Source organism: Solanum lycopersicum, chromosome 10 (genome assembly GCF_036512215.1).
Source record: "Solanum lycopersicum chromosome 10, SLM_r2.1".
Lineage (NCBI taxonomy): Eukaryota > Viridiplantae > Streptophyta > Magnoliopsida > Solanales > Solanaceae > Solanum > Solanum lycopersicum.
Genome location: NC_090809.1, coordinates 57,631,964 through 57,653,714, shown reverse-complemented (window position 1 = coordinate 57,653,714; position 21,751 = coordinate 57,631,964). Strand labels below are relative to the sequence as shown.

Below are 21,751 nucleotides of genomic sequence, written 5' to 3'. Positions count from 1 at the left end.
AAAAACATTCCACCACATATTCCAATTGGAATTTTGGTGTCCAACAAAAGAATATACTCATATTTGAGAAAATATTACCACCATGCATGCTAAATAAATTCCCATTAACCATTAGAATCACGCCACGTGTAATTATCAACAAAATAAAAATAGATTTCAATCTTTTTTTGATTGGCGTGTTACCCGATCATAGATCGGACTTTGACCCACCCACCCCATTTAGCCACCCACTACTGACTATTTATACGGTTAAACCGAATTATTTCCCTCTTTAGACGGAGCTAATCCCATTCTCCTCAACGAAATTCCGCCGTTTCTTCCAGGTAATGCATCTTCTTTCTCCTCTTTACATCTGCTTTTCGTGATTACTTCATAGGTTTGTGAATTTTTTTAAAGCAATCGTTGTTATCTGTATAGCGAATTGAATGATTATTCGTTTTTTTCTGTCAAGACAGATCTAGATTTGGAAAAAAAATCACTTTGTTGGTGAAATTCTGTGTTCGTATATACATTTTTCGTTAAAATTCTTCTTATTTTTACGTGTTTGGTTTAGATCTCGTACTTTTCATTAAGCTCTCGTTGTTTTGTTTTTGATGTTGTATAGATCAGTGAAAGAGATAATTCCGTTGATTTTATATGATGAATTTTGGTTGAAATTTGATAGTTTTGGTACAATGTAGTGTTTGAATAGTTGGAACTGGTGTTGAATTAAGTGAATTTTGTTGGATCTGAATAAGGACATAACTAACTAACCAGTGTTGTACATTCTAAACAATGTCCTAATTTTGTTTGTTCGTCTCGTGGATTGAAAATGGAAATGCTTAGGAAAATCAGCGCCTAAATTTTGAATAGGTTGTTAAATGAAAGGAAACTAATTTAAATAAATGATTGGTTGTGTTGATATGTGAAAACAGTGCTGTTGAGTTTTTTGTTGTCAATGTAACTTGCCTTATAGGACTAGAGAAATTATTGATGTTTAGTAGTAGGTGAATTCTTATGTTAAATCCGTATTTTGGGTGTATATAAGATAGATGTTATATAATCACGCAGAAGACATGAGAGAAATTTTGTACAATGATGCTGGAGATTAAAACGTACACTGGATAGTGCAGCATATTTTGTTTTTGCATGAGAATATCAGAGAATTGCACGGGATAATGAAGCATATTTCATCTGCCGTTTATGTTTTTGTGTGGTAATTTGTGTAGAAGTAGACTGCATAGTGTTTTTTCTAATAAGGATCTCCATTATATTACTCTATGTATGTGTATAGATAAATCAACCAAGTTACTTTTCTTCGTTCTCTTGAATGATGCGATGAATTCATTCAAAGTACTTTCTTCTTTATAAAACATTTTTGAACTTAATGGCTGATATTATCACTCTTCCTAACTCATGGACCAACAATATGGAATACTGGTTATTTGACCATTAATTTGTTTTGAACTGATAAATTCTTCAAGAGTGCTAGTCTTATTCGTGCGAAGTACTTGGTAGTAATTTGAATGTCTGTACACTGCGTTGAATACTATGTTAGCATGCATCCTTTGTGGGTTTCCTTCCAGTAATTTCTTTTTTCTGGAGTTACATGCAACTTTACCACATCTTCCTAACTTGCTCCTCATTCTCTGTTTCGATGTGTATGACAGATTTGACTTTAGAATCTTCATGAATACTAGAACTACTGTGGTATCTGCAGTTTCCTGTAAATCGGGAAACAAGAACGGCTTCTTCTGCTGGATTTTGTTGTGCTTGCTTTCTAAGTTCTTTAAGACTGCTACGCTGAACGTGCACTCATTTGAAGCATTTGGAAAGGCTTGCCTACTATAGTATTAATATTTGGCCATCTACATCTGTCAAAGAGCTGCTGGAAACATGGTTTCTTCTCAGCTCTTTGCTCCGACAAAAACAAACTTGCAAAAATCTTTCCACCGGCAATTGCTTTTACCATTGAGTGCCCCCGATGTGGTTCCTTCCGAGCAGGTTGAACTCGATTTCTCTGATGTGTTTGGTCCTCCTCCGTGTCTGGCCTCAAATGAATCAATTAATGGAATGTCTGAGGGTATGGTGTTTCCAGCAGATATGAGTGAGCTTATCTATGATGATCCGGAGATCGTACACAGTAGATCACATTCTTTGGTTGGTCCTTCTTCATATAAAAGTCAGGTACTGAAACTTGGGAGGCTCACCATTCATGAAGCAGAAGATTCACTGGAACTGATAGAGAATGTTATCGAACAGACAATTAAGGAAGACCAGGAGCTATCTGCCAACGACTCAGCAAAAGGTGGGACTGTCTGCCTTGAAGATTTTGAAGTCATGAAAGTTGTTGGTCAGGGTGCATTTGGGAAAGTATTTCAGGTTAAAAAGAAGGGTACATCAGATATTTATGCAATGAAGGTGATGAGGAAGGATAAGATTATGGAGAAGAACCATGCTGAATATATGAAAGCAGAAAGAGATATCTTGACAAAGATAGATCACCCATTTGTTGTCCAGCTTAGGTACTCATTTCAGGTGATTTCCTAAACCTCTCATTCAATAGGTATCTAGTCATTGCCCAACCATACAAGGATAGTACTGTATTACAATCTTTACAACTGTTGATTACAATTCAATCTTTCAACTTTGGAGCTCTTTTTAAGTTATCATTCTCAAAAAAAAACTAAAACTTTGGAGCTCTTTTTGATCATCAAACACTTCTTTCATGGTTTTAACTTGCAGACTAAGTATAGGCTTTACCTTGTGCTCGACTTCGTTAATGGTGGCCATCTCTTCTTTCAGCTCTATAAGCAAGGCCTTTTCAGGTAGATTCTCCCTTCTTCCTATCTGTTACTTTGTGAAAGCTGAAACTATGAATTAATTCATTCCTGCTTTGCTTCTCAGAGAGGACCTGGGTCGAATTTATGCAGCTGAAATTATATCAGCAGTGTCTCACCTTCATGCAAATGGAATAATGCACAGGGATCTCAAACCGGAAAACATTCTAGTGGATGTGGATGGCCATGTATATTCACCTCTCCCCTCTCTCTGTTTCTGTGTGTGGGCGCGCGAGCGTGAAAACCCATCTGATTCCTTCTTCTTTGCATGTAAAGATAATCAATTTAATTTCCTCGATCCCCGTACTTGTTGTAGGCCATGTTGACTGATTTTGGACTTGCCAAGGAATTCAAGGAGGACACAAGATCGAACTCCATGTGTGGAACAGTAGAGTACATGTCACCGGAGATTGTTCTTGGGAAGGGCCATGATAAGGCTGCAGATTGGTGGAGTGTAGGAATTTTGTTGTTTGAGATGCTCACGGGGAAGGTCAGTATCTATCTTCATGTATCTGCACATATAGCTGGATAACAATTCCTTTTGTCATAAGTCTTGGCCATTACCTAATCAATTTCTTATGAGAAAAATCCTGCACCGATAATGTTCTTAGACTTTCTTTAAGAGCCACGTGCTATTCCAACAAGTTTTTTCTCTGATTTGACCTATTCCATCAACCTCATCAAACTTCATTCACATATGATGAAATAAAGGGTGTCCTATGGTGATTTCATCTGAATATGTAGCCTCTTTAATTTGGAAGCCAATTTACTAAATAATTTATGTTATATCACTTCTATCAATTGTGGGGCATGGAAGGAATCTATCATTAGCAGAAACAATTGGACTCTTTTACAAATGTTTAGATCTTTCAGACCTCAGGAAACTCTTCAGTTGTACATATGTTGTACATATTTCCTGGAAAGAGAATGCCGCACCCTTCAAAAAAATTTAACTGTAAATTCATTGCTAATGCTTTGTTTTTCTGTATTCGCAGCCTCCTTTCACTGGAAATAGGCAAAAGATTCAGCAGAAGATAGTTAAGGACAAACTCAAGATGCCAGCCTTTTTGTCCAGTGAAGCACATTCCCTTCTTAAAGGGGTAATTTTCCTTATCTCCTCTTATTCTCTCTGCAAGTCTCGTTGAACTGTAGTTCACTTGTACAGTTGCAGTAAAAACCAGATGAGATTATCCTTTTTGTCCTCACACTCACACCATTGTTTTAACTAAAGATGGTGCTCCCTCTGTCCTGATTTATGACACAATTTTCTTATTAAAGAAAAACACATTTCTATATTTTAAAACAATTTACTTTGAACTTCTCATTTTTCCCTTAATGAGAAGTTTTTATAGCCACACAAAGTGCTGTGACATGTTTAATACCACTAGTTAAAAAAATCTCAAACCCACACGAATGTTATTTATGGTATGTTTAATACCACTAGTTAAAAAAATCTCAAACCCACACGAATGTTATTTATGGTAGGTTTAAAACCACAAGTTTAAAAGTCTTCATTTCTTTCTCAAACCTCACGTTAAGTCAAACTACACTACTTAAATCAGGACAGTGAGAGTATCTTAACTTGTTTATGGTTCTATAATAATGTCATGCCTGCCTGGCTTATTAGTAGAGCTATGCTGCTATTGATGTGTTTTCAGATTTTTTTTTGTTCTTTGCCATAAGACTAATCAAAATTCCCATTTCTCTAGCTGCTGCAAAAGGACCCAACTAAAAGGCTTGGCAGTGGGCTGAAGGGAAGTGATGAAATCAGGGACCATAAATGGTTCAAGCCAATCAACTGGAAGAAGTTGGAGGCAAGAGAGATGCGGCCAAGTTTCCGTCCTGAAATTGCTGGAACACACTGCATTGCAAATTTCGACAAGTGCTGGACAGATATGTCACTGGTTGATTCTCCAATTTCGAGTCCAAAGGATAATTCGGACCCTTTTCAGGGTTATACTTACGTTAAGCCTGCTGCTTCCTTTCTCCTGAGAAGCAGTCCCTTGTGCTAGGATGGGTTTGATGAGATAGCACTTTATGTTGTTCCATTTTCTTCTATAGGACGTAGTAGCCAGCTGGGTTAATTCGTTGGGTGAATGAAACCTATCCTTCTGTTCCATTATTTAAGTTGTTACATTTTCTGTTACTGATTCAGAGACTCATTATCTTAGACCTTCCATCAGGTGCATGACACTAAGGTTTGGTAAGGTTGTTTGTACTTTAAAATTATAAGATTCTTCGTTGAGTTGCACTTCGAAAAAAGAAGAAGAAAGATCATGTTTTTTCACTTTCCTTGATAACGTGTATTTGATCTATCGAAAACCTCTTACGCAGGTAAGGTTGTGTATGGACAATCCTCTTCAGATTCCACTTCGAATTACACTGTTGTAACGTGTGGGGTTTGGGAAGGAAAAGACTAGCGATAGAAAAAGAGGAATCACTTCTTTACAAGATGTATATATGTTTATTCACTATCATGGTTTAACAAAGCAGCATGTTTTTTCATAAGGAATAACGAAATTCCAGCTCAAATATTTTTTTTGCTCATTTTATTATACAATGACCCAAGTAAACGACATTGTATCAACTTCATGAACATGATGCAACTTTTCTTTATTGGTGTTTTGCATACCTTACGCATAAACTTTGGGTTATCGTTGTTTCTTATATGTAGTATTTATAGGGCATGGGAACTCGGCATATCTTGTTCAACATGTTAAAGCTCTTCACGTAACTGGAAGTTGTCAAGGACATGTTTCTTCTTGCAACCCCAGTGGCATTTCCAAGAGCAGAGGGAATTGTATGTATTTAGCCTCTTAGAATGAAGAGATACGATGTTCGAAGTTGAAAGTGCCTTTGAAAGTACTATTGCATAACCATCATCCATGTAATCTGTTCCTTCTGGAAACACTTGCCACAAAAGACTTCCACCTCCAGCCCCTCCTTTCTTGGTAGAATTCAAGAGGACCGTGTAAACTGTACTGATTAGTGCATCTCTGAAAGATGAATTATAGCCAGGGTCTTTTGCAGAAACACCGAACTCTGAGAATACCACTGGCATGTTGAGATAGTTCTCTGCGTCATCAATGTGTGCTTGCATCCATGTCTTGGTGAATCCAATGTGAGCATCAGAAATCTCTTGTGAAATCCTGAGGCATATGCAGAATGTTAGAGGTATTGCAGTATGAATGATGCTGCAATAGTTCAGTGTGCTTACCAAGAGTCGGGATATATGTGAACTGAGGCGAAATCAACTCCAAGAACCTGATGATTTCTAATGAAGTCAGTTCCCACTTGTTGAGCATAGGAGTTTGGGTTGATCTGAGCTTTATTTGGAGTCGAGGGACCATAGAAACCTTCCAGTCCAATCTGCACCAAATGCTTCGGATCTATGGTCTTCACATAAACAGCCATTTCTTCTATCCAAGCCTAAAAAATATCAAACAGAACGATATTTAAGTTGCAAGTGCAAACATAGTTATTTGCTTTGACTATAAACGTTTGATGAGTTACAGATAGTATGACAAACATGCAGTTTATCCCCAGAAGGATCTGATTCACATCGCGGCTCATTCATCAGTTCCCAACCAAAGATAGTAGGGTCATCCTTGTATGTAATGTTGGTAAAGGTATTAACTCTATTGAGCACAGCCTGCAGAAAACAAAGTCATGTTTGACAGTTAATACAACGCTGCATTGTGGAGACGACAAAATTTACAAGTCTCCTTTAAACTCCGTGCCTAGTCAAAACCATATAAACACAATGCAACGCAGGGAGTACTACAGAGAAATTATTATGGAAATGAATAATGCACCTTCACATGAGCCTTGTAGTAGCTTTTGAGTGTGGGATGAGAGAAGAAGTCATCGTCAGAAGTCAAATTCAGGCCAGCAGCTTTACCCCATTTTACGTACTGCGATTTTCCACCGTATGCTTCCCAGTTGTTGACTAGTGACAGTATCAGCCTAATCTTGAATTTCTTGGCCTCACTCACCACAAAATCCAGAGCCTGAATCCTTTGAATGTTAGCATATGTATACAACAACAACGATCACTATGCTCAATATAAGCAAGTTGGGATTGGATATTTGAATCCTTACTGACCATGTCGACTCAAGTATTTGAAGGTTAGTATATGTGCATACAGAGAAATATGGGCTACAAGATAAGCAAGCATACCTTGAAAACGTCTTCGTCATAAACACCAGGAGTTTTCTGAAGAGCACGCCATTGGCCATCATTGAAAGCCCAAGTTCGGCATACTGATAGACCGACAGCTGATGCCTGCTGGAATACCTCAGTAACTTTTCCCCTTGTAGACTGATCAGCAGCAAATACCATCAACCAATAAGTGTTGAATCCATTCACATAGAAAGGTTGGCCATTCAACACAAATTGGTTCCCGCTCTTCTGCACCATCGTCCACGCTGCTTCATCTTTCATCTCTCCCCTGTCACATTAAATCCATCAAAAATAGAGAAACAAACAATTTTCTGCAACATAACAAGGAAAAAAATATGAAAAATGCTAACTCATTCCCAGCTTCATCAAACGGAGCACAATTTGCGTTCTTTATGAACATAACAAGTACAAAACTAGCAGCCAGAATAAGGAACTTAGAACTAAAACTCTGCTTATGGGTGACCATGTTGGCTAGTGAATGGACAAGTTGAGATTATCTTGAGCAACATACGATATATATATAGATGCACAACAGGCTGTTTCCGAGGTTGTTCTGTATAAGCAACAAACTTATGATAATAGACAGAAGTGTTCTTGAGGGAATGATCAAAGCTACCTTGAAAGCAAAGATCCATTGTCCCTTCAACTAGTGACATCATATTGATCATATCTCCATTCTTTTCTCAAAACATTTAAAATGATTTATCGATATCGATCAAATTAATGACTATGACACATTAAGTTTGTGATGGATGGCTTTCAAATTTGGCTCAAATGTCTTTATCAATAGAAAACTTTGTGAAAAATTATAAACCAAACCCCTCAGCAATCAGCAATGATAACATCCTAACTGTCATATGGGAAGTGGTCCTTGACTTCAAAGCATTAGAGATGGAGCATCATTAGTACAAATCTATCTAAACTCCGTGTACAATCAAACTAAAGACACATAAAATATAACGGAAAAGTATATGACTTGTTCGAAATGATCACCGTCAAACACAAGATTCAAAACAGAAAACTTCTTATACTTCAAGGCATCTTTTTCCCTTTATCTGCACTCCTTCATTTGCTACTTACAGTAAGAAGTGTTAAAGTGAAAGTAATTATAATCACTAAAGGAAGAACCAAAGTGGAACTCTACTCCAACAGAAAGCCCTCATTATCTTATTTGAGTTGAAAAATAATCAAACACAAACAAAGAACAATTTGTATTCTCATTATGATACTAAAAATGTCCATTTTTCCTCATAAGTGATCTTTGGGCGCAAACAATTCAAAATTTGGACTTTATGAGTTTTTATAACGATCTTTAACTATATATAGAATAGTATTGGTATCAGCATAACATAAAGTCATACGGAAACTAACAATTGCAAACTTCACACTAGTTTACTAGTTCAATTGACCTACATCCAAAGAAATACTAATTTAATGACTATACTGTGGATGCTATTGTGTGGTGTTGTCTATGCAACTAACCCTAACAAATAAAAAACCGAGTAAATTGTCAAATATTTATAGATATATTTAGTGAATTTAGTTCTATATATAAACATGATCTAACTATTACAAGAACATAAAGAAAAAGTTGGAACAAAAAGAAGAGTTCAAAACTATTGTAAACTCTAACAAGTTAAGGATAACTCCAACCTAAGTTATAAACATCAAAAAGTAAGATTAGCAACATGAAAATGACTAATAATTTTTATTATTTAGGCAATATAAATGACTAATAAATCATAAAAAGAAAACTAATGATATATACCTCAAAATTTTACATAAAATGACATGTAGTAATTTCTTGCAGAAAAGCAAAAGCCCATCACACCACCAACAATTTGTTGTTACAAATTTTGAAGGTCCATTCCTATCCCCACTCATACTTCTAATAATTTTCTCAAAAATAGCAAAAAATCTCAAAATATTTTTAGAGTATTGAACAAACAATTGAATAACAAAAACTTTATTTATTTATATTTCTTTTTCTAGCAAGTATATAAGTACTAAAAACAAAGTTTACCGACATACTTCTACTTCTCTTATTTATTTAAATTCTTCTTTCTTTTAATAGAAAAAAAAACCCAACTCACTCTTATTTTGTCTTTTTCTTGGAGCAAAGGAAGGAGAAATAGATAAATCAATCGTTACAAAAAAGGTGAAAGTTCTGATATTCAATTTACTGAGATGTTAAAATTTATATTTATTTGAAAATCAATAATTTTATTGAAGTATATCATAATTCGCTTAGTAAATTATATGTTTTTCATATTAAGTTATTTATCTAATTTTATTCTGATAAACATATAAAAAGTATTTTTTCAAAATTTTATGATTTTAAATAAAAAATATAAATTTAATATTTCTTTTAATTAATCATAATTGTTAATTTTTATAATTACACCGAATAATTAAGTAGATTTTTAGTTATATAAAAATGAATCAGGAAATAGTGAACGACACAAAATAAATTTATATATATATTTTGAATATAACATTTTGAATAATATTTTCTCTGAGTAAGATAAAGTAAATCGTTAACGCTATAACATATTTTTTTGAAAGAATATTTAAAAATATAAATAAAAAATTACTTATTACTAGTATAAATTATTTATTTTTATAAATTCATGAATGGGTGGATAGTACATAATATTGGTACATAAACAATCATCCATATTCACTAGATTCGTGAACCGTTTTGGATAAGAATATATCTATTTATTATGATATTTAGTATGGTGGCTTTTAGAATGATTACTCACTCTATTTGATTGTTCAGTCACTATTGTATGATATACAGATAAAACTTAAATACATTTGAATAAGAAGGAAATTTCTCGTCTTCTTTTCTTTATGATTATGTTCGTATGAGCTTGATTTTATAAATTTATTTAATTTTTTTCTGACTACTATTTATATAATTAAAAACTTCACTACTGAATAAAGAGTACTTAATTCACAATTTTTTCAAACTTTAAATAATTTACTTAATGAAAAAAATCTTCTGAAATATTTGTTGAAGAGAAAAACAAATAAAATTGAGGAAGCATTGCCATTGACTAATAAAAAGCTCAAAGGACGCAAACCGTTCATATTTTCTTGAATTATCTTTACCCAAAATTCCACTAAAAAACTTATGCAAATGCAAACTCTCCACTTAGTATCCACTTCTACTGTTGCTTCTTCTTCTTCTTCTTCTTCCCTGTAAGTAATGAAAAATTAATTCTTTTCTGTTTTTTTTTTGAATTTGTTGTTTAATTTTACTTTTTTGTGTTATGTGTTGCAGACCCACTATTGTTTCTCTTAATTGCTGCCGTTGTCAACCTTCAAATCAGTTGCCATTTCCCAATTCTAATTTGGGTTTTCTGAAAGGTAGCTCCTTTTTTTTGAAATTTCATTTAGTTTAAAGCAGTCAACTTTGGTGTGACTAGTTAATTTTAACTTTGATTTTGTATGTCTTTCTAATTGTGTGAAATGATTTAATGGGTATTGGGTGATTAATGATTGTATATGCAAGATCATTCTGAAATCTTATATTTAGGAAGTTGATAAATTGTAAAGCTTTCTGGTTGACTTTTGGATGTAAACTATGGTGTAAAAGGGAAAGAAGTTTAGAAAATGCCCTAATTGCTATTGGGGCTGTCTCTGTTCCCTGTGTTGTAAAAAAGTGTCATTTGGTAGCTAGTTTTGGTGTTAGTTATGTAGGACTTACATTCTGCATAAGTAATGTTATGTTTGGTTGCAGATTAGTTGGTTGGAATTTTTGAGACCTGCATTATTAATACATGTATATGTTTCAAGGAAATTCGTGTATTATCTTATGCGGGGTAGATGATGGAATAACTAATACCCGCACAACATAATTCTACCCAGCTACCAAACAGCCTTTAAGCACTCATCAGCATCCAGATAAGTTAAGTAAAAAAGTTGAACTAAATTTACACATCACAAGGAGTACCCACTGCCTTAAATACTAGAACAGGCACTGTTTGGAAATTTTGGTGCAAAAACCTGTTTCTTTTCCAATGTCTGAATCTTGATTGAAAAGCTCTAGTCATTGCAACTGCGAAGTGCATTATCTAAACTGATTCTTCTGGAAGTTTCTACAACAATGTACCTATTGTAGTCCCACTTGTGGGGTCTGGGGAGGGTGGTGTGTATGCAAACCTTAACCTTGGGAGATAGAAAGGTTGTTTCCCGTAGACCCTCGGCACAAGAAAATAATTAAGAAACTAAGACGAAATACTACATAAGGCATGGCAAAGGCATACTGAAAAAGGAACAATAACTAAAACAAAATAATATGATAAACAAATTAAGAGGGACAATATAGGTAAAATATCTGGCAGACATTTGGATGTACAAGATTTTTCTTTTCGGTGTAGAAATCCTAGATGCAAAGCTTTAATCAGTATTTGAAAATTGAGATGTGTAGTGAGTTTTATTTGTGGTTGTAAGTGCATGATCGTTGTTAAACTTGATTGTTCAGGAAGTTGGTATATTGTCGAAAAAGACCTGGCTGACTTTTTGAGATAAAGCCTGCTTCTTTTCCACTTCCCTATCCCGTCTTATGAAATTTCTTACTTTGTCTTGCCTCTTCAACTAGATTCCTTAATCCGAGTCAAGACTTAATTCATCCCTTCTGTTTCTTCTGTCTAGTTGACATAGTAGGAAACTTCATGGTGCTCGATCTGCATAAAAATGAATAGAAGGAAACACCAATAACAAGCAGACAGTAAATTCATTTTGTTCATTTATGTTATTCGATTTCAATAATTTGTCTTCTAATACAGTTATTTTTACTTCTCATCATATTTGCAGTTAAGAGGCAACCAAAAGTTTCTAACTTGAAGGCTAGCTTTTGGGATTCCATCAGATCCGGGTACATGAATTTGTTTAGCAAGCTTTCCATTTGACAGAAAGTGCACTAAAGCTTATAGTTTGGAATGTTTGCTTCCAACTTACGGACTCCTTAAAGTTTATTTCTCGCTTTCCCATCAACCTCACTAAAAATCATTATAGGAAATCCTGGCCAATGATATGGTTTTATCATGTTATGGTTATGCTAATTTTCTGTGATGTGTCTGAAGAAATGGTATGGGACTGGGACAAGATTTTGAAATTTAAGCTGTTGTTGCTATGATAGTGGAAGCTTGCAAAGATCTTGTGCTAAGACATGATTAAGGATGTATAATTATTCACCAAAAAGTTAAAGAAAAAATAAACTACAAAAAGGCTGCATGTTCGGAGTAGTTTATCCATCTTTTATATGATGTCAGTATATGTATCTGCTACTAGTTTTGGTTTATGTTCCTGGAAACTCACTCATGTTTCTAGGGGGACAAAAATGGTTTAACTTCCAATTTTCCTCATTGCTTATTAGAACAAAAGTTCTCCATGTGTAAGGTCATTATAGGTTTGTTCAGTTGTTGTGATATTGATGGATCGTATACTAAGTGAACTTTCACCCAAATGCGAACCCCATGGTTGACTTCCCAATTACAATCTGTTATGACCTTAATAGGATCACAAATTCAATTTACGATTTGAATTGGAAATCACAGAAAACCAAACCAACTTTATTGATAATCGGAAGTCTCAATTACACGTAACTATCAACTAAGAACTTCATAACCTCCATAGAAAAGCTGTAAATGAGAAACGAAGAAGAAAGATGAGAACGAGAAGAAGTACAGAGAAAAGAAAAGGTAAGAAGAGAAACAGAGAAGCAGAAAGGAAGAAAACGTGACTTCTCCAAATTTTAGTTACGTTTCTCTCCTCTAATCGCTATTATATAACCACCTTCAATCTACGTGGCATCATCCTCATCATTGCTTTCCATTAAATCCTAGCCTTTCCTTTCTAACGTTAGTTACTTCTTCCGAAATTCAGTTACTACTGTAGCCTTGTTCCGATATCGAATCCCCACCTCTCCATAATTTTCCTACACTGATCTTCACTTCATAACACAATCCTTGATGATTGTTTGCACAACAATTTTCAAGCACTAAAACATGAAGCTTGACTTTAAGGTTTAACTTCTTAGGTTGTTATTGAAAAGTTAAGACTCAAGTCTAAATGTTGTTTACATTAGTAGTTACTTGCTAGTTAAGGCCTGTGATCAACAACTCAGTAAAAATGCAAACTTCATGGATGAAAGGGTGTATTTTACATTTCCCTGGTTCTTCATGAAATCTCATAAAAAGTGAGTTGATATTTTTTTCGCTTCGAATTTCGACTTAAAAGTATTTTGGTTTGGTTTTATCACCAAAATCCAATGCTTATGATTATAATCCCAAAAGATATGCCACTTTTACGGCTCCATTTTTAATTTGAATTATAAAAGATCTTTCTCGCCAAACAATTGGTTATGCATATGGCTTTGTTCTTCACCTCATTTTTTCTGTTTCTTTTCTTTTCCTTTCTAATATTGCATTTAGTGGTTTTTGTGTGACTAAAGTGATTAACAGTATTTCCCTAGGTGCTTGTAGAATAGATTGTAGTTTCATGGGTAGTCATTTTGCTGCATATTCATGCAAATTGGTGGGATCTCTTGCATAAATAATGTGAACACTTGCAACTTCTGTTTCCTTGAGAGATGTTGAGTTTTCCTAAGATCACATTTTCGTTTCTTTTTAGATCTATCTTCTGTCCAAAATTCTTTGACTTTTGTTGACTTCACTTCAGTTAAGAGAAAAATTGTTGTGTTGTTATACTTGATTTTGCTAGAACTTGAAGATGTGAAGAAGGAAGAAAAATGTCAAATCATGTATAAAATCATATGAGGTAGTATTATGTGCGAGTAAAACTCCCATCTAGTAAAATCTAACAAGCTGCTTTCAGGCACATTCCTGAGGCTAACTCTTTCTAGCCTCACTTTCACCAACTACTTACCTGGGGGAGATTCCGATAAGGTTGGCCGGAATCAATTTTCAGTTTTCAAATTTTATCAGAGATGAAGTAACCTTGAACATGGAAGAAGATAGGATTTACGATAAGACAGGTTTTAAATAATTTGACACTATAAGGATAAGTTCAAGGGCCGAGACCTATTTCTACTTGGTTGAACTTAGCAGGAACTTAATGAGACAAGTCTCTATGAGCTTTAATGCTATGAAATGGTTAGTGGATGTATTATGATGGCATCCGAGGAGCAGAAGAGGACAGTAAAGAGATGGAGTAAGAAGGATCTTCTTGCAAAGTTCTTCACCCACAAATACAACGAGCATGATAGATATATTAGCTTTATTTGCTATTAAAAGAGATAACAAATGTATTAGTTTTACACTGGAGACTACATTCGTGGAGGGGTGGGGACATATAGCCCAGAAGATATCTTCCATTAGTAAGTAGTAACCACCTGGGTGGGTGGGTGGGTGAGGCTTTCTTTTATGGAAGCTGTAAGATGCAACAGAATGGGTAAGAACTTCGCTATCAGAACCATCTCTGGTGGCACAACAGTATCGGACAAAGACCTACGAGGTTGATGCCTTGTTGGTAAACAGGAAGCATCATCTTTGGACAATGTTAGGTGATGAGTCTGTAACTCATGGAAATCAGAAGGTGGGGCCAATGTGTTCTAGATGAATGATTTTAATTTCTGTTTGAAGTTCCATCAAGGAAGATAGCAGAACGTGTCATGTCCAGTGAGTGGAGTTGGAGGAAATAGAATTGGAAGCTTGATTGGTGAAGTCCTACCACTGGACAACAAACTAAATAAATACATCTTATGGAGTCAGTGTGTGGAGATCAATAAGGATTTTGTGGTGACCCTTCAGAAGTAAATCCAGTTTCAAAGTGGGAAGTGATAGAAAGGTCTCTTTTCTGGGAAGATTATTGGATAGGACAAAGCTCTCTGAGGCAGTCATTCCAGATTTTTTCAATCTGTATCAGCAGCAAAATGCAACTATGGGTGAGGTGTGGATAGACTAAGGGTGAAATCTGAGCTTTAGGAGATAGGAGAATGTTTAATGACTGGGAAGTGGAAAGAATTTCAGCCTATAGTTCCTTAGCACAATCAGAGGGACTTCATAGGCTGTGCCGTACGTTGTGGCAAAGTGATAGTACAGGTAAATCACTAGTTAAGTCAACCTATAGAGAGTACAACTCTTCCAAACAATCTGGTGGGATGTTGGCCATGGAAGATGATTTGGAAAGTTAAGATACCACAAAAAGTTGTCTGCTTTCTTTGGCTTTTGGTGAAAGAGGTAGTTTTGTCCCAAGACAATCCAGCAAAGAAAGGATTCCAACTATGCTCCAGATTTTATCTATGTGGAGAACAAGCAGAAATAGTCAACTGTCATTTTTACATTGTATATAGACGACCAACAATGGAGATCTTCATTGACCTGAGGGGAATTAGGCGTGGGCTATGCCAGTGAGTGTTTTGGAAGTGCTAGCTAGCTAGAATATGGATGGTGTCCAATCAGAAGGAAAGATGGAGGACTATCTTAACATGTATTTGGCGGACAGTATGAAAAGAGAGAAATTTAAGGTGCTTTGAAGATAAAAGAATTCTATTCAGAAGATAAAGATGAAGATGAAGATGAATTGTGACTTTTAGTGTAAAAACAAGAATTATGAGAGGAAGCTCAGTCGATTTCTGAAGTTTTGGGCTATCTGCAGCCTAAGGTATTTTGTCTATGTACCTTTTTGGGTAACTACACAACTTGTGCAGAATACATGTATATATAATACATGTTACCATTCTAAAAAAGGTGGTATTATTATATATTTTTTGAAGTCTTGAAGACGGTAAGTTATGCCATCATACTTATCAAAAAGGCTATGATATTTAAGGAAAGAGGTCAATCCTTTGGAACAGTCAAAAAGAGAAAACATGTCAACAAAATGGGAAGGAAGATGAAACTATTTGATGAAATCAAGAAGTCTGTTGTCTTTCAAGATGTTATTTGTCACAAGTATGAAGTCAAGTAGTTAGACAAAGTGCTATGTGAAATTAGATTTCAACCATGAATAGTTTCCCTGCCCAATTCTTAAGTACCAAGGTAGAAGTGATATTTCAGTAACACCAGTGATGATAGAAAGGTGGAGCAATTGTTGGTGTATATGAGATTTATATTCAGCAGGTTTGTTTTCATTGGATTTTAGGTTGATAGGTTCTCTTATACATGACGTAAATGCAATGTGGGGGTTAGTTTCGCTTTCGTAAGTACTTCCCGACAAACTGGTTTATGTCCATTATTTATATTTTATATAGCTGTCTCTAGGATGTTTTATAAGGAGTGTATTAATTTTCTTTAAAACATTTAATAGATTGTCTTGGAGTAATAGTAGAATATATTGCTTAGACTTGTAAAGCTTAAATAGCCTTATGATGCGTATCGGTGCAGGTTTGGCAAGAATAACATAATACAGGTTATAGATACACCATCCAGTGAAGAAGAAGAGGAAGAACCTTTGCCTGAGGAATTTGTTCTAGTTGAAAAGACTCAACCTGATGGAACAGTTGAACAGATTATATTCTCTTCTGGAGGAGATGTTGATGTGTATGATCTCCAAGATTTATGTGATAAGGTGATTACATTCGTCAAAATCCATTTGCACTGGGGTGAAAATTTTGATGCTTTCTTTCCGGTGATTTAGACAACATAATTTTCATGTGAAAAAACAATGATGATTTGGTGCATATAGATATTAAGTTTCGATGTGCCTCAACTCTAATGGTGGGAATTGGGTGGGGGTGGGAGGTAGCGCTCTTGTTAAAAAATGGAATGATCTGTTGTAGTATAAATGGGGAAGGCACAGAGAGAGAAACGTGTTTTTCCAAAGTACAAATTGAAGGTGTGTGGCCAGAGGCACGCCTTCCGGGCCTGCAAAAGGCTGATAAGCAGCAATCCGATCGGTGCAGAAAAGAACTACAGTATAGTTCTGAAGGCATTGTACAAGAAATGAGTCTTTCATGGCTTTTTAAATTTTACTGAAGGCACCTTTTTCTATTTTAAAATAATTTCACAAAAGGTGCTCTTTTTGTGATTGCCCCTTGTTTTCTGAATGCTATGTTATGCTTTCCCTATTATTTGCTTTGTTCTCTTTACTTTGATGTGCGTCACCCAAGCCGGGGTCTTTTTAGAAACAACCTCTCTACCTCCACGAGGTAGGGCTATGGTCAGCGTAAACTTTACCTCCCCAGACCCCACATATAGGATTACACTGGGTATGTAGTTGTTGTTGAAGGTGCTTTTTTTTTGCTACGCTCCTTCCTTGTAATTGACTTACCGAGCCGGTAGTTTTTGAACGTCAAATGCTTGTGTTGAGTGCCTTTTCATTATTTATGTCAAGTAAAAACTGACAACCCGATTTATTGGATTGGCTTATCATAATGCTCCATTTCGAGAAAAAATTTGGATCATCTTAAGATGATATGGGCATTTTCAGGACTTCAATTACGACAGAAGTTGAGTAGCTATGTTAAGGATGACAAAATGCAAATCAAAGTTCAAAAAGAGTAATCCTTCACTGTGGATGTTTAATTTGGTTGAAGCTCTAACATTTCCTTAATTCTGAAAAGTTGCGTTTCTTTTTGTTCTACTGATGCAAAATCTGCAAATAATCTATTCTTAGATGTTGTAAAACTTATGTTGTTATAGTATGTGATGGGTTTGACAGGTTGGTTGGCCTCGAAGACCACTGTCTAAGCTAGCTGCAGCTCTGAAAAATAGCTATATAGTTGCAACTTTGCATTCTAGGAAATTCTCATCAGGAGAAGGTATGTAGATCGAACAACTTTATAGTGGTAATTCATATGTTTGTGTCTTTTTTTTTTTTCTTCTGTTATGCTCAATTATCTGAATTTTCTTGCAAATGAGTTTTAAAAGTAAGTGATAAAAACCTTAGTCTACTTGGACAAGTTACTTGGCAGAGGGGAGTGGAGAAAAGAAGCTGATAGGCATGGCCCGTGCAACATCAGATCATGCATTCAATGCAACAATTTGGGATGTTCTTGTTGATCCTTCCTATCAGGTATTTTCTCTGTGCACCTTAAATAAGTTTATTCATGCTGTAGATATGTTTATATAGAGGCTCCTGGTCATTAACTTGGACTAGTCAGGGGAGTTACTTTTGAAACTTCATAGTAGTAACACAATTTTTTTAATATGATGTGAGTGATTAGGAGGAACAACAATTAATCTATATATTTTCTTCCGCATATAGTTATTTTTTATTTTATTTGGATTAGAGTAAAGTGTCAACCTTAATTCTTCGTATCCTACTACTGCAGTTCATCAACTGCCCTCAATCCCAAGCTTGTCTTTTAGTCTTGTTAGAGATTTGTATGCCTGTAGAAATTAAAGAGAACCTATATCGCTAGACAACTTAAATCTTCAAATATTGGACTGACGCGAGTTTAAAAGGAGTAACATGATCAGTGAAGAAGTCATCCTTTAGAAAGGAAGTTTCAAGTATCTTGAGTCAAAAATCCAAGAATTAGGGAGATCGACTGTTGACAATGATGTCACACATCATATTGGAGTAGGGGATAAAATGGAGACTTTTATCCAGTGTCCCATGTTATAAGAATGTGTCACCAAGACTTAAAGGTAAGTTCTACAATAGTTGTTAGACCAACTGTGTTGTATGGGGCCAATCAAGAATTAACACGCTCAAAAGATGAAAGTAGCATAAATGTGGATGTTAAGATGGAGGTATGAGCATACTAGTGGAGATAAAATTAGGAATGAAGATATAAGGGGCAAGGTGAGAGTGACCTCCGCGATGGACAAGATGAGGGAAACGAGAGTGAGATGGTTCGGGCATGTGAAGAGGAGAATAGATTCCAAGTTAGGAGGTGCAAGAGGTTGATAGTGACAGATCTAAGGAGTGGTAGATCATGTTTAACTCCAGAAAAATTAAACTACAAAGAAGAGGTCTTCAGATTTGTTCAAGATGACTACTATGTGTTATGGAGGATGAAAGCAATGAACATCTTTTCTTATAGTGCAAGACAACAATAAAACGGTGGCACATGTTCTTTTGTATTTTGAGCATAAATTGGCCTATGCCTAGCTCTGCTCTACTATGAATCTTTTGAATCGCTGGATGAATGTGGAAAAGAAAAATGGAGAGGAAGATTATTGGAAGATCATCCAACATGTATTTGGTAGACAATATCGAAAGAGAGGCTCAAGACATTTGAAAATCCTAGCAATTCCATTCAAAATATTAGGATGAATTGTCTTAGTTTGTTCTTTTTTTGGTGTAAACAAAATTTATGGGGGGCGGGAGGAATAGGAGATTTAGTAGATTTAATTGGTAAAGTGTAAATATTATAAATCTGGTAGGAGTCTTTCCCCTTCGGTTTGCTCTTTTGATGATGTGAAGTTCTAAATTCAGCACCAGTTATGGTGTTGAGTTTATGTAGATTATACAAATGGTTTCCTTTCTCAAAATAAAAGGTAGAGGTAGAGGTAGACCGAAGAACAAATGGGGAGAAGTGATTAGACAGGACATTACACATCTTCAGCTCACTGAGGACATGACCCTACCCTAGATAGGAGATCATGTAGGTTCAGGATTAGGATAGCATGTTAGTTGGTAGCCGTGCGATTTCTCTTTTTCTTTGTGTGTGGGAGGGCATGGTTCTGGTTTGACTTGGAGCACCTTTTCTGCTTCCTCTTCTCCTTATCAGTACTATTAATATTATTCTAGTATTATCTTTGGTTATCCTACTATTTTTTCTTTAGATTCTTTCCTTTTCCTCAGTAATTTCATCATTGCTTCTTTGCTCTTTTATTTTTCAAAACACTTCTCTTTAAGTTGAGAGTATATCAGATATCCAAAACGAAGAAAATAGTGGGGTTTTGATGTTTCTTGAGGGGGTGATTATGGCTGGTGTCTGGCACAGGAAGACAAGAGTGGCATTTGTTTGCAGGTGGTGGCGCCGGGGTATTTTGAGAAGAAAGGCTGTGTATTTGTTGGTGGCTGATTCCTGATGAGTCTCCCCCAGGTGATGGGGTGGCCATCTGTGGAAAATGAAGTTATTCTCTCACTGTGTGCGAGTTCTTTCCCTAGTTACCTCAGTCCTCTCCATCTTTATGCAGGCGTGTTAATGTAAAATGGTGTTTCCAAGTTGGTGGGAGGTGGTACATTTGAGCCTGAATCTTTGGCAGTATGCATGTATCCCTGTGGGAAGAAGACTGTGTGCAAATATGTGCATGAGGTGAGCGGTGGCTGATCATATTGGGGTGATGGTGTAAATCAGAGAGGAACCATGCTTGTTCTGGTGTAATGTTTTTGAGCTTTCGCTGGGCTACAGGAAAGGGATGGTGGGAGGGGAAGGGAACATCAGCCAGTCAAAAAAAATTGGGTTATAAGATAATGAAGATAAAAAATTGTGTCGCATGGATATCGACATGTTATCTGACTCAGCACAATTGATTTACATGCAGGGTGAGGATTGTATTAAACATGTGTGATCGACTTGAGGTGTTTAAATTGGGAAACTGAGAGATTGGACAGGGGTGTGGCGGGGGTGGGGGGCTTTCATAATCGGGACAAGTGTAAGTGTCTAGGTATCAAACCTATATTTAATATGAATTTTAGTTAATACTATGAAATAATCAAAGAAATTTCCCATAAATGCAATATTGAACTAAAAATGACTTCTCTGGGAAATGCTTATATATGTTGAAGAGGAAATGACTACTATGATAACCATTACCCTCTCGTGTCTGTATATTAGATGCATTTTATTTCAAATATCAGTGGGACTGTTGGTAATGATTTTCTTGATATTCATCTTATTATTTGATGATATTATGAGCTAACGTAATTCCTATGATGGTTTTGTTGACATTCAAAGGGACAAGGACTTGGAAAAGTTCTTATCGAGAAACTGATACGAACCCTTCTCCAAAGGGACATCGGAAATATTTCACTGTTTGCAGATAGTAAAGGTACCAAGATGAGACCAGGGTCTCAGACCTGTAAAAAATTTCTTCGGTGTTAGTTTTGAAAAACTTTTTACTTAAATAGGCTTCTGAAGTTTCACTTTTTTTTCTCTTGCAGTTGTGGAATTTTACAGGAATCTTGGTTTTGAACCTGATCCAGAGGGAATTAAGGGAATGTTCTGGTACCCCATGTATTAGGCATGTATTGTTGGACCAACAATTATGGCCTCTAGCTCTGTACAGATTCCAAAGATTGCTGCAAGAATGTGGCTGTTGGATTCTGAGATTAACATGCAGCATTCTTTTTGGAAGTTTGTGAGCTTTTTGGCCATCTTGTAATGTACATTACAATGACCATGGAACCTCTGCTGTTGTAGCTTGATAGTTTTGTTGTGTTCTTGTTGTAGGATTTCTGGTTGTTTAATAGATCTTATTGTCCTTGTCTAAAATAGCATTTCTTGTTGCTTTCATCTTCAAACCCATTGTTTATCCATACTTTATAATGACCTTGCAATTTTGGTTTTTCTATTTTTCTTTCGTTATAGCTGTGACTTGTACATTCATTATTGTTGATCAATGATATTTTATCCGTTTTCACATGACTCATTTTGATCCATCCATACAACTCGATTCACCCATTTGCCACTCCAGTCCGTTTTCACATGACACTTGATCCATCCATACAACTCGATTCATCCATTTGCCACTCCAGTTGTGCATGTTGAACTCTGTTGAGATTTGTCCAACTTAACAGCATTATCTTGGTTTAAGATTGAAAAGTTGTTAACTAGTTCCATGTGACAACTGAAAAGTGTCCAATCAACAACCAATGAGCT

General features: G+C 35.7%; 3 protein-coding genes across 5 annotated transcripts; 2 read left to right on the top strand and 1 right to left on the bottom strand.

The window, feature by feature from the left end:
* The first annotated feature begins 176 nt into the window (after positions 1-176).
* Positions 177-5,106, top strand: LOC101261471 (serine/threonine-protein kinase AtPK2/AtPK19). Its single transcript, XM_004248983.5, has 7 exons — positions 177-323; positions 1,650-2,517; positions 2,725-2,807; positions 2,887-3,007; positions 3,136-3,309; positions 3,815-3,919; positions 4,529-5,106. Exons 2-7 carry the CDS (start codon positions 1,876-1,878, stop codon positions 4,829-4,831), a joined length of 1,428 nt encoding a protein of 475 aa, XP_004249031.1. The 5' UTR covers positions 177-323; positions 1,650-1,875; the 3' UTR covers positions 4,832-5,106.
* A 154-nt stretch (positions 5,107-5,260) lies between these two features.
* LOC101261972 (mannan endo-1,4-beta-mannosidase 6) lies at positions 5,261-9,085 on the bottom strand. Of its 3 annotated transcripts, none has more exons than XM_010329401.4 (6): positions 8,771-9,085; positions 7,000-7,270; positions 6,635-6,829; positions 6,349-6,471; positions 6,037-6,248; positions 5,261-5,968 (listed from the first exon to the last, which is right to left on the bottom strand). In XM_010329401.4, the coding sequence occupies exons 1-6, from the start codon at positions 8,884-8,886 to the stop codon at positions 5,536-5,538; spliced, it is 1,350 nt and encodes a 449-aa protein (XP_010327703.1). In that variant the 5' UTR covers positions 8,887-9,085; the 3' UTR covers positions 5,261-5,535. The 3 variants fall into 3 exon arrangements, with proteins under 3 accessions (XP_010327703.1, XP_010327704.1, XP_004249033.1); XM_010329402.4 differs by lacking the exon at positions 8,771-9,085 and adding an exon at positions 7,619-8,635; XM_004248985.5 differs by lacking the exon at positions 8,771-9,085 and adding an exon at positions 7,353-7,627.
* An 867-nt stretch (positions 9,086-9,952) lies between these two features.
* SNAT (histone acetyltransferase TAP1) lies at positions 9,953-21,443 on the top strand. The gene is made up of 8 exons (XM_004248987.4): positions 9,953-10,209; positions 10,292-10,377; positions 11,827-11,887; positions 16,359-16,542; positions 17,635-17,734; positions 17,888-17,988; positions 20,828-20,921; positions 21,034-21,443. Exons 1-8 carry the CDS (start codon positions 10,142-10,144, stop codon positions 21,111-21,113), a joined length of 774 nt encoding a protein of 257 aa, XP_004249035.1. The 5' UTR covers positions 9,953-10,141; the 3' UTR covers positions 21,114-21,443.
* Positions 21,444-21,751: the final 308 nt, after the last annotated feature.

Coding starts and splice junctions, on each gene's coding strand:
- LOC101261471 (XM_004248983.5), top strand. CDS start 1,876: ATGGTTTCTTCTCAGCTCTTTGCTCCGACAAAAACAAACTTGCAAAAA. Junction 2,518..2,724: donor AGCTTAGGTACTCATTTCAG/GTGATTTCCTAA, acceptor TTTAACTTGCAG/ACTAAGTATAGGCTTTACCT. Junction 2,808..2,886: donor TATAAGCAAGGCCTTTTCAG/GTAGATTCTCCC, acceptor TTTGCTTCTCAG/AGAGGACCTGGGTCGAATTT.
- LOC101261972 (XM_010329401.4), bottom strand. CDS start 8,886: ATGAGTGGGGATAGGAATGGACCTTCAAAATTTGTAACAACAAATTGT. Junction 7,271..8,770: donor ATTTTATGTAAAATTTTGAG/GTATATATCATT, acceptor TTAATGTGACAG/GGGAGAGATGAAAGATGAAG. Junction 5,969..6,036: donor CACATATATCCCGACTCTTG/GTAAGCACACTG, acceptor CATATGCCTCAG/GATTTCACAAGAGATTTCTG.
- SNAT (XM_004248987.4), top strand. CDS start 10,142: ATGCAAATGCAAACTCTCCACTTAGTATCCACTTCTACTGTTGCTTCT. Junction 11,888..16,358: donor TGGGATTCCATCAGATCCGG/GTACATGAATTT, acceptor GTATCGGTGCAG/GTTTGGCAAGAATAACATAA. Junction 17,989..20,827: donor TTGTTGATCCTTCCTATCAG/GTATTTTCTCTG, acceptor TGACATTCAAAG/GGACAAGGACTTGGAAAAGT.